Consider the following 12,832-nt stretch of genomic DNA (forward strand, 5'->3'; position numbering starts at 1 on the left):
ACTTTCTTCAACTATAGTGGTTTACATATGAATTCTATTCATATGGAAAGGTATCTGACCGTTAGATAAGAAGGTTAAAATGAATGAATGAATGAATGTATTATTATTATTATTATTATTATTATTATTATTATTATTATTATTATTATTATTATTATTATTATTATTATTATTATTATTATTATTATTATTATTCAGTTTCACAGTATACTTGAAATAGTAATGTGTTCTCAAGTGATGTGATTGATTTCAATTGTATACAGTTATGATTTTTTAATTTCTTCAAAATTAGGACAAGAAAAACTGGAAAATCACTATTGAATACTTTTTCTAATTTGAATAAAGCTGAAGTATTGTATTGAAATTGAAATTAGGCCTCAAGTAATGGTAAAACCGCGTGTAACAATATCCTATGTCAGTGTTCGTTTCATAAAATATCCAAATAGCCGACTTCACCAGTTTTAAAAGTTCCTCTACTGTTGCATGCATGTTTGCAACGAGGTCAAGAGAGCCGCGGCACTTTTCTGGAAGCACAGGCAGCTCCAGGTTCCATACAATGGTACAGTCGTACCCTCTGTTGTTTCGCGGATACCAGATGGAAGACATAAATGTTAATATGTCCAGAAATGTGTGTAGAATTTTTAATATTTCGTATTGTATTGATAGATTCAAATAGTACGGTCCTCATAGGCTTCTTTTGTAAACTCAATTGTTAACCTTGGCGTCTCTAATCTGCACCGAAATTTCAGTATAGATAGAGGAGAATGTAATAAACCTTACGGGGCCAGGTCACAAGACAAAGATAGATTTCGTTTGCTTAGAGTGAAGATGGATGATAATACACTATTTTGGAAAGAAGGACATAAATCAATGGTCTATGGCTAATATTCGATTATAAGTTAACTATTGTCTTTCGGAAAATATATTGAAAAACATTGCTATCACATGCAATATTTTATTACAATAAATACATAAGTTATTAACAATACAACAGAAATTAACTAGTGCTGTATATACAAATTGCAATTCAAAAAAGTTCTTATGTTAACTATTCTGTATTATTAAACTTTAAAAAATCGTAATATGAAAATATAGGTCTACTACACACAAAATTGCTGGAAGAAAAATAGTATAATATATTATCTCTAGAAGAGAAATTCAAGAGTAAATTTTATTATACAAACTACCAATGAAGCAACAGAAAAACACGAAATTTTTAATTTCCTTACGGTCGGAGACGGGTTATAGGACTTTTCATATTTTGGCTTTTAAATTGATGTTATTTGATCCCACACGTCTTGTTTAGTCTACACACTAAATTTCAATTTGCGCAAATGAAGAAATCCAAAGTTATGGAGGGTCATTTTTTTTCTAAAAAATATAGGGGTTATAGGACTTTTGATATTTTGTTTTCAAAATTGGTGTTGTTCGATTCTACACGTCTTGCTTAGTCTACACACTAAATTTCAACTTGCGCAAATGAAGTGATCCAAAGTTATGGGGGGTCAACATTTTGCCAAAAGTATAGGGGATTTAGGGAAATAGTGTTCGAGAGAGGATTGATTAGATTAGATTCTTCAGTGTAGTGTTTTCCTGTTGTTTTCTTGCACAATTTACATATATCTTGGGCACTTTCCTTTGCTGCAGATGAAAACAAAGCCAATTTTGTAATTATGTTTATCTTTTGTGTACGTGTCGGATCCACATATATTACATTTTACTTTTCCAGTGTTTTCTGTTCTCGGAATTTATTCTTGAAATCATAATTGAAATTTTTTTCATCAATGCCTTCTAGTTCTGGCCACTTTTCGATTATTGGAAAAATGAGCTAGGTATATAATGAAAATAGAGAGTGGTCGGATTATGATTTTTCTCAGAACAGTATTACGCAAACAACGATAGCTTTAAACAATTGCATTGACAAATCTAGACAAACTTCACTTTTCCATGCATTATGAAAGCGGCGTAGTTTGCAAATTGACCACCTCTTATCTTATGACCGGGTTTAAGAGTCTTCATCCAGGCGAAATTAAAATACCGCTAATTTTACAGTAATTATGTGATATCTTCAAATAGATAAAATATAATCGAAATGTGGAACAAGAGCGCCCTAGACAATATTATTTTACATGAGAAACCGTTATCACGACTCACTTATCTGCTTTCGATTTCGAGCCATTTTGAAAATCGGCATTTATTTTCGCGTTTCTAAACAGCTGAAAACGGAAAGCCACTAGGTGACTTGAGATAACGGTACCTCACGCAAAATAATATTGTCTAGGGCCAGGCACGTAGCTAGAATTTCATGAGGGGGAGGGTCCGTGACATGAAATACTGTGGTCATCACACCAGGGGCTCGATCATTCTAAACAATTTTACTGGAACATATATTGGTTCGTTTAGCCAGGATTTCGTAACGGGGAGGGCGGAGTGCGACATGAAATTCCGAAGGCCCAGGAGCTCGATTAATCTAAACTACTATACTATCAACATATATTGGTTTGTGAGGATATGTTGGTAAGTATTTTAATAAACTATGAAGAAATCTCGAGTAAAATAAAAAAAAAGTATTGAAAAAGATTATACGATATTTACATCCTTCCTCTGTTTTTTTTTTTAAATATAACAATTTTCCTTTCATTATGACCTCAACTATTATAAAAAGTACATATTCAGTAATAGAAAAAGTGCATACTTAATAATGTCTTGTAAAATATTTTGCAATAGCTGCGTTCCTTTTTCTGTTGAATCAAATGTTAACAGAACTTTCTTTCCACATATATTTTTGTTTTATTATTCCGTCAACTACTGTCTGTTTCAAATGACAGGTTAAAGGAGCAGTAGAAAATTATTTTTGAAATAACATGTTTCATATTGCAAGGATGTGATGACGAAAAATTATGACAAAAAATGTTTGCTGTTACACAACGGCACTATGTTTTCGGAAACTTGAAATTTCCCTGACTAGTAGCAGAAATTCTGAGAATTCCGCAACTTTTCTAGAAATTTCAAATTCCCTGACTCTTCCAGGATATATCGCTTACCTCGCAACCATGTATTGCAAGTAATACAAATTTCCTCATAAGAAAGAGTAACCAAAAGTTTCCCGTAGTTTATTTTTAAAGCTGATCCTTCTTTTTGTCATTTCATTTTGTTTAATCTTTCCCTATTTTTTTTTTCATTTCTGGTCTCGAAGGGGGGTCCGGACCCCGGGACCTTCCCCTAGGCTACGTGCCTGCTAGGGCACTATTGTTCCATATTTCAATTATTTTTTATCTATTTGAAGATATGACATAATTACTGTAAAATTAGCGGTATTTTAATTTCGACGGGATGAAAACTCTTAATTTGCGCAATTCAAAATTTCAAGTGAAAAAAAAAATCAATAGTCCTGAAACCCTATACATTTTTGGCAAAATTTTGACACCATATAAGTTTGGATTCCTTCATTTGCGCAAGTTGAAATTTATTGTGTAGACCAAGTAAGACGTATAGAATCGAATAACATCAATTTTAAAGTCAAAATGTCTCCTATAACACGTCTCCGGCCGTTACTGAATAATGTGAACAAAAATAAGTTACACACGCAAAAATAAGTTTGTTTTTACACTAATCTGTACATTGGACAATCATTTGATAAAGGAATTGTAATATTCCTAGCTATAAAAGACGGTGTGAAATTGTGTAGTCGATTATCATTCTGTATAAATATAGGGGTAATTCTGTTTTGCTTATCCTGCCCCTTGTTCATGAATCCTGAAACCGAAGGTATCTGAAGTTGAAGTGAATCAATAATTTGAATTTGTTTCCGGGAAAGAGCAATTTTCTAAATTTGATTTGATTCTCCAATAGTTTTGTCAATTCCCTAAGTTTCCAACTAATGTAGTAAAAGCACATATATATATATATATATATATATATATATATATATATATATATATATATATATATATATATATATATATATATATAATTTTAATTAATAGAATAAAGGAAAGAACTATAAACTTTGTCCCTTCTGCGAAAAATCATGCGGACACCAATATCTTATCTGAGATGTTTCCCCTTCAGAAACCAAACTTAACAGAAAAAAGAAAAACGGAAAGATGAAATTCCAGCCACCATTAAAGTTGAATGTATTCCATATAATTGGAAAACAAAATATACCCAACAACTCTTCATGTAACTCCTTGGAGCAACTGCCCCTGCATTTCCTCGTCTATCATGCCAATTTATCAAATTGTATATTACTTTATTGTAATTAAATTTTGATCTGTTGCAAGAACCAAACATGTGTAATCCACTGGTGAGTAGCCAGTTAACTTTTTAAAGTTAAATTTCAAATATTGGTACTTAATTGTCTCCGGTTGTGCAAAACATCACGCTTGGCTTTTCGATGTCAACAACGGAGTGAACAATACTGCACGTTCTTCAATTATTGAAGAGTGTGAGGCTACCTGGGAAATCACGTGACGAGGGAGAAGAAAAGCATATGCCGAGGGGGTTGCCTCTCTATCTTTGATTTTGGTCTGGAAGATGGACCAAAAGAAGAGTCCAAATAGGTAATTTTACGACTTATAACTTAAATTCTTTCTATGCATGTGTGACATCCTTATAGAAAACTTCAAATTTCAGAAGCTGAATGTAGTACCCTCTGGTAGTTTACAGCACAGATTGTTACTCCATGTTCAAAAAGAAAAACAAAAAACAGTCGATGATGCTAGTTCCCAAGCAAAAGCTACAAATTGTCACATCACATAAATATTTGATTTCTTAGAAGAATGTAGCAGAAGAATTGGAACATACGTGATTGTTGTATACGTTACAGTGTTGTTGTTTATGTAAACAGTGATTAGCGTATTCAAGTCCGGAGAATCGATGCAGTGATAGAAAAAAAATCGAGTTTTATCCGACTAAGTTTGATAGAAGATATCCGCTGTGCTTTTTAAACTTTTTTTTTTAAAAGTGTGAATCTCTATCAGTACAAATTTTTAGTGAGTGAATGGGTAATGTATGTTCGGTAGAGCCATCGATTGATTTATTTAATTTCGATTTGTGATTAGAAATAAATTATAAGAAGCTGTTTGTAGAGCATCAATCTGTAACAGTATCAAATTGTGGATTTAACGATTTTTTTTTTTTTTTTTTACTGGCGTTAGATAAGAAGTTACTAGCACCAGTGATCTGTGGTAACAAGAGTGAACTGCAAGAATTTTTTTATTTGTGCAAGTGTTAAAAAGTGATCAGAAGAAACATAAGTTGAGAAGAAATATAAAATATGTATGACAAGTAATATCAATTGTAGCTAATGATACATCTAGACATATCTCTTATGTGTATATTATACACGTAAATTGTTCTTTTCAGCAATGCAGTTTTAAGTATGAATAGCAGGTATGTGATGTATTTCTTAAGTAATCTTTCTATTCAAATGCATAAGCATACTAAATTTAATAATGTATAACTTCTGCTTGGGACGAGACTTAACTTTAAAGCGTTTCGAACATCTGCGCCGTAAGTATGAGAGAAACGAAGGTTTTTAACCGTGGGAGAGATGTAACTTACCCCATCAGTTGTTGATTGTGTTATCCCTTTGATTACGATATTCAAAAGATTGCATAGAACATAGTTCGTCCGGTCCGTATTCAAGTTTCCGATTTTTAAATACGACTGTTTTCTGGTGATATGTAGCTTTTATTACCCCCTTTCGTTTTGCTCTCAGTACGATGTTCTGAGAATTTTAGAAATTGTATACCGGTAATATTTTGTTCGCAACACAAACTGTATTCAGTGATCATAAATTTCTTTATTTGAAGCAGACACCAATAAGGTATGTTTATTTTGACAAAAATTTTCTCTCGTCCATTTGTACGATATATTAACACGTTTAACACCGCGTAGGGCCCATGGGACCTACAGTTACCTTTCCTAACGGCCTGCGTGTGTCCGATGGGATCTACATACCTACTCGGTTCCATTACTTCCTCTAGGACGCCGTTGATCCGATCGAGACTTTCCCTTCGAATGGTTTTGTGCTAATGGTCTGATACTAATGGATTTTCAATGTTTATTATTATTAGGATCTCATTTAGTATCTCCCACAACTCGTTTCATTCCTCCAGAACCGAATACCTTTTTTTTTTTTTGTGATAAAGGTAGAAAAAAAGAGTCCTGCGGGGCTTCTAAAACTCACTGCGGCGCGAAACGTTGTGTGTGTTGATCTGTGGCGGCTTGTGAGGGTAGTCGCATAGGTATTTATTGCTACAAGCTAAGGAAGAAAAGCGTACCTCATGTACTAAATATTGAATATAACTTTCTTCCCTTAAGAGCCGCCATTGGTGTTAATTATATTTTTAATTGTTAAGTGTAAGATATTCAGGGGTGTGTTTTGTTCCCATACTAAAAGAGATAAGATCATTTATAAAATTTCTTGACCAGATGAATTTTAAATGGTTATAAACACTGCATAGCAGTGAGTTCAACAAACTCTAAATTTGGGGTCTTTCCCTGCATTTTGGGATTTCTGTAACTTTGTGGCTATCTTTGTAGCTATATTCAGCCATGACCAGAAAAACAATACCTTTTTTTGTCAAAAGAATAGATAAGTGTATATTAATAACTATAAAGACTGCTACCAATAAAAAAGAACACAAAACTAAATTAACAATAATAATAATAATAATAATAATAAATCAGATTTAATTTAGCATCTGTATAATGTAGGAATTTTCAATTTAAAGTAAATTTTAACATCTTCCTAATTGGTCCCTTACATAATGGAAGCAATATATTGGAAATAAGTTTATTTCTTCTTTAAAAGTTGCTTTGCTTAATTTCTTTTTCTGATAGTAGGTCTAGTTATTATTTGGAGTAAGTTCTGAAGCCGACGGAAAGTTACATTTCATCATAGCTCTCTTCAAAAAGTAAGCTCATTTCCATAATGTTCATATATTATTTGTTTCTCATTATTGAACTGTGCCCTTACATTCGTTGCCAAATTAAACAAAAGTTTGGTAGTCTCCTTTTCGGTGCTTTAAGGTCAGGGGATGTAATTAGCCGTGCCTATCCCCCTTATGGTATGTCCATTCATTTTGTCTAAAATCTCCTCCCCCAAATCAAGTAGTGGCTACCGTAAAGTTTAATCAATTCGTTTCTCTTCTTTATTCTTAGTATGTCCCCTTTCCCGAATGAGTTTTTTTTTTCTTTCTTTCTTTCTTTCTTCGAACTTTAGTGAAGCAGAGTGCAACGGTTAATATGTTCAGTTTTAAGATTGTTGACTTTCCTTCTTTAATTCCCAGTTCGTAAAATATTGATTTCCTAAAACTAGAGATGAGCAAAGGTGTTCAGATTATCCCGATTCGTTATAAGTTTTCGTCAGCTTTGATGCTTTCTTGATCCAAAGGATACGAAGTTCTGGTGTTATTCATTGATTATTTGTCTTATTAAGTCAATAGGCCGTCAGGGATATCAGTTTCTTTACAGAATTCAAAATATTCATTTTTTAGCATTTCAGTGTCTATATGGTTTACTATTTCATGTGGAACGGTTCCTGCACTGTTTTGTTGTAGTATACCCGCAGTGTTATCTGTCTCCATAAATTGCTATTTGAAAGTTAGATATTTTTGGTGATTTATATTTTCTTTATGAATTTCACCTATATTGCTATCCAGACTATTGAGATTTTGTGCTTGCTTTCTAGTAAATTAACGAGCTCTCATCATCATGGACTATTCAACTGTTGCTGATAGGTCGATTACGTGACTGCGTCTTCCTCACTCACTGAAGGCAAGAAGCAATCTCTGACGTCGCAGAGGATTAAGAGTCTTCATCCCGGCGAAATTAAAATACCGCTAATTTTACAGTAATTATGTGATATCTTCAAATAGATAAAATATAATCGAAATGTGGAACAAGAGCGCCCTAGACAATATTATTTTACATGAGAAACCGTTATCACGACTCACTTATCTGCTTTCGATTTCGAGCCATTTTGAAAATGGGCATTTATTTTCGCGTTTCTAAACAGCTGAAAACGGAAAGCCACTAGGTGACTTGTGATAACGGTACCTCACGCAAAATAATATTATCTAGGGCGCTCTTGTTCCACATTTCAATTATCTTTTATCTATTTGAAGATATCACATAATTACTGTAAAATTAGCGGTATTTTAATTTCGCCGGGATGAAGACTCTTTAAGTTGGAATGGACGTGGAATGAACCTCTTTACGTTTCAGTTTGTGTTAGTTTCACTACTTATCCTGGGAAATTTCTTATACCATATCTTCAACACAGTGGCTAGCAGTACAATCTGTATTAATTCATTTATGATTTTTCGTTTGTTCTTTCATGTCCACAAGTCATTCAATAGTCTCTTTTGCTGTGGCTAAACGAACATCTGTTATTCGGAAAAGTATATTTTGGAAGATTTCCCACTTCTTCCATATTCCGAAAGTTCTCATACAGGTGAAACAGGGCTCCCTGTGGTAGGGAACTAGCAAATAAGATTATTAACGTAATTCCTTTAGTTCTCCATGGAATGGTAAATTCATTAAATTTTTTAAGCTCCTTGGCTGAGCGGCTAGAGAACACGCCTTTTGCGTGGGAGACCCGGGTTTGATTCCCTGCGGGAGCGCATGTGATTCGGATTCCACGTTAATCAGTAGATCCGCGTGTCATATAGCCTCGCTGCTGAACAGGACGTTAAACTCAAAAATCAATCATTAAATTGGTTGGATTCAATTTTTAGCAGAGTCTCTTTCAACTTCGAGGTTTTATAGTTTAAAGTGGAATCCGAACCACTCTAACATACTCAATTTCTATGCTCTCCCACGGCCACTAGATCAGCGGAGAGGGCTGTTTATCCTCATTAAATTGAAAAGACTGGGATAAAAATTGCGTTTGGTTCATTAAACTATTTCGATATTTAAACCAGGGTTAATAAACTGTGAAGTTTCCTCAAGCCTCGAATCAAGAAGTTGGTCAAAAAGAATCGAAGGTCGTCTATGTGTCATTTGTTTATTTTAAAGCACGATCTTCTGTTGTAAGTGCTGTTGGCATCTCTCGTCTTTTTAAATTTATTTCCGTTTTTCTTTCTTTGTTAACATTTTAACATATTTGATTACTAATACTTATTAATGTGTAAACAAGCAATAAACCCGATTAAGTATGTAAACAATTGGACAACATAAGCAATTCAGCATAAATAAGAACGAGTGCCGGTAAATTTTAAAGGAAGTGGAGGAAAGGACGTGGAATTCTATATAAACACGGGGAAAGCTGGAATGAAAGATGTTCTTTTTAAAATAACAATTGCAACGAAAGAACGATTTGTGTATTTTTCACTTTCAGTTACTAATACTTTATACTTGTTCCTAAAATAATAATTCTCTCTCCAAGCATATACTGTAAGAACTAGCTAGGCCTAAACACACAGACACACACATATACATATATATAGTAGGACTATATATACTAGTTCCTTCCTGCGTAATTCCCTAAACCGCTTATGATAGGTCCTATGTAGTTTGTAAGTCAGGGCGTTTTGATACGTGATATTTTTCGAATATTCGGCGGTTCATGACTCTTAAAAGAGACGTTTTTCGACCCATGTTTATTATAACTTTTTTCTTTCATTTCATGTAAGGAATCGCCTCCCAAAACTTTTCAGTGCAATTATCTTCCACTCTGTATACATAGCTGGATATTTAAATAAAGGAAACTAAACTTTCATTGTTTCATACATCCTTAATATTATTTTTTTCTACAGTAACTTAAATTAAGCACAACGGCTGTTCTTGAGGGAAGTCACAGCGGTAAATTTTTTATTACTATAAGCGAAGGGAAGAAAATTTATCTAATGTACTTTACTTCCGCCGTTGTCACTCTCGGGCTGGACCAATCCACTTGTTTATCTCCGCTGACGTCACATGAAATTAATGCAGTGTTGCGCATACCACTGAACTTCCCCAGTATGTTACGGCTGTAAGCCTTTTGGCTATTAGCGTAACGTGCTTTTAAGGACATAAAAGTCATCAGGAGCCAACAGCAAGTGCGCTGTTTTCTGCTTTAGACGGTAGTGCTATGTGACTTGAGGACTGTTACACAGCTACACCTGTATAAATCTTTCTTCCCAACAAGAAGCAACATTATAACCAACATGTGTTGGACACTCCAACAGCTAACATACATGTAGCGGTACCAAAAATCAAAATCTTCGAAGTTGCCCGCACCACAGAAGTAGTTCTTACCATTGGAGGCCAAAATGAATACAGAGGTATTCGTCACAAGCAGAGGCAACAACAGGTTCCGAATTGACTTCTCCTCAACAACAGTTAGAGAAGTATTTGTACGCATATTTCAGCGCCAAGACAGTAGTGCATCACCAAAGTAGAAGATAGGAAATGTCCGCTGTTTGCAGACCAGGAGAGGAAATACCGTTAAAACTCTGCCCTTATTAGGACCAAACAACAGCTAGAGCAACACAACAAAGTACAGAAACGTGATGATTGATAAGAAGAATTGTAATTATCAGAAAAGTGCCTCTCACCTTAGACATTAGAAGCTTTAAGTCTAAGTTACGGGAATACGTCCGCTTCACTAATGTAGTAAGAATTCATACACAGAAAGGACTAACACTCTTATTCAGGTTATTCTCAGAAGACGAAGCACACGTTAATGCACTGATCACACATGGTATCATAGTAGGATAAGTATACTACAAGGTGGAGACCCCCAGAGCACCTCTACATTCACTACCGTGCTTTCACTGCTACTTTTATGAACAAAAGAAATACCAATACAGAAACAAAAGAGTCTGCCATTGTTGTGGGGAGGAACATGAAGACAAATGCGAACAACAACTGTGTATCGTGTTGAAGACCCGGCCACAGAATGGATAATAGTAATTGACGAAAAAGACCACATGAAACTAGACCTACACTGCCAAAACTAATCACAGAAGACCAGTTAAAACACATGTCAACCATAGAATTAGAAATTCAAAAAGCAACAGCACACAGCCAAAACTAAGAAAAGGTGGCCCTAGTAAGGACGGAAAGAAAACACTGGGAAAAGGGGAAAAAACTCAGCAAAATGAAAAATTTCTCAAGTCACCAGCAGAGACACTACAGCTACGGAGCATCGGTGCAGTAGTACAGGTAACCAAGAACATAATAACATCAGTGCTCACCATGACAACGGAACCAGTGAACCAGCCACGACCGTTAAGAGACCTCATCACTGCGAAATTTAAGTACCGCTAATTTTACAGTAATTATACGATATCTTCAAATAGATAAAAGATAATCGAAAAGTGGAACAGGACCTCCCTAGACAATGTTATTTTGCGTGAGATACGTTATCACGATTCATTTATCTGCTTTCGATTTCCAGCCATTTAGAAAATCGCATTTATTTTCGCGTTTCTAAATAACTGCAAACGGAAAGCTACTAGATGACTCGTGATAACGGTATACCATGCAAAATAATATCGTCTAAGGAGGTCTTGATCCACTTTTTGAATATCTATTTCATGATATCACATAACTACTGTAAAATTAGCGGTATTTTAATTTCGCAGTGAAAGGGACTCTTAAGAGCTGGCAGGAAGCCATGGCAAATATTTTCCAAGCATCCATAAATCCAATACTAATCACAGGTGAACAATTATTATTTCCTACCCTGCAGCGTACAAACAAGAATGACACAAAATAATGAAATATGAGCCATTCTGCAGCCAGATGACGATTCATGCACCAATTAAGGATCAAGGGTCAAAAAAATAACAGACTTCCAACTAATAAGACACTCCCCAAACTACAGACATTTTAACAGATCAGTAAAGGTACAGACTATTTATCACACAGTAACAGATTGTTTACATTGATTCTTGCCACCCCTTCCCAGTGTGATTTTGTCATGTAAATTGTCTATGCATGAAGCATGACCGATATATTTTTTTTAGTGCTAATACAGGTTTTTGTGCCTCTATCAAAGCCATACAGTTAAAAATATCCTCGCGCTTTTCTATCTTCTTGTTTACGTATTTTTCTTTCCATCCACACATTTTGACAGATCCGCGTGTAAATGTCTTCCGTAAAGAAAGAAACCGCGACATACACTTCCCCCATAGATACTTTAGTGTACTATCTGCATGGAAGAAAAGCATGTAGACAGATTGTTGATGCCTTACTCTCTGTTAGGACGCGAGCTTTCCGGAAACTTTTTCTGTTTCTGTTTCTTTCCTTAGCTCGTAACAATAGAATTAATTTTTTACCCATGTGAGTTCCATTTAGAGCCGTCACTGATTAAACTAAGATAAGTGAAAATATGGTAATAATAATGATAATAAAATCTCTGCTACAAACAATTATTAAATAAGATACTTGTATACCGGTATATCTGGTTATGGGTAAAAACTGTTTCCATACCGGTACTCTTTTCTTTCGCCGTTAATAATGTAAAAAGGTATGTTTAATCATATACAGGATGTTTTAAAACAACACCGACAACGTATGGGAGGTGATTCCTGATACCAAAATAAGACAAAAGGTATAGACCAACCTGAGTGCACAAATGCTTCCTTTCGGAGTTATAGGCTGCCGACAACATGAAAAATTGAACTTTAAAGGTTCGTAGCTCCAGGACTACGGGATCTACCGTAGTCGGGTCAAGACTTCATATAGGAACTAATATGTGCCCTATCCAAATATTCATGTTTTAGAATCCTAAGGTACTTCCGCAACAATTTTTACAGGGTAGTTGGTGAGTACTTCAATTTATATGCCCGTAGCCAAACTATCTCTATAAAAATTGTTGCATGAATACCTTATG

General features: G+C 34.6%; 2 protein-coding genes across 3 annotated transcripts in view; one reads left to right on the forward strand and one right to left on the reverse strand.

The window, feature by feature from the left end:
- Positions 1 to 12,832, reverse strand: part of LOC145687934 (uncharacterized) — a 196,919-nt gene that overhangs the window by 106,416 nt on the left and 77,671 nt on the right. The window lies entirely within an intron of this gene.
- RYBP (ring and YY1 binding protein) overlaps positions 4,422 to 12,832 on the forward strand; it is a 54,028-nt gene continuing 45,617 nt past the window's right edge. Inside the window, exon 1 of one of the 2 annotated variants that reach the window (XM_081761500.1) lies at positions 4,422 to 4,562. In XM_081761500.1, coding sequence (XP_081617626.1) covers positions 4,537 to 4,562 — 26 coding nt within the window. In that variant the 5' untranslated portion in view covers positions 4,422 to 4,536. The other variant, XM_081761501.1, reaches the window with a different exon arrangement.

Source organism: Thermobia domestica, chromosome 6 (assembly GCF_964235325.1).
Source record: "Thermobia domestica chromosome 6, izTheDome1.hap1.1, whole genome shotgun sequence".
In the NCBI taxonomy this organism is placed as follows: Eukaryota; Metazoa; Arthropoda; class Insecta; order Zygentoma; family Lepismatidae; genus Thermobia; species Thermobia domestica.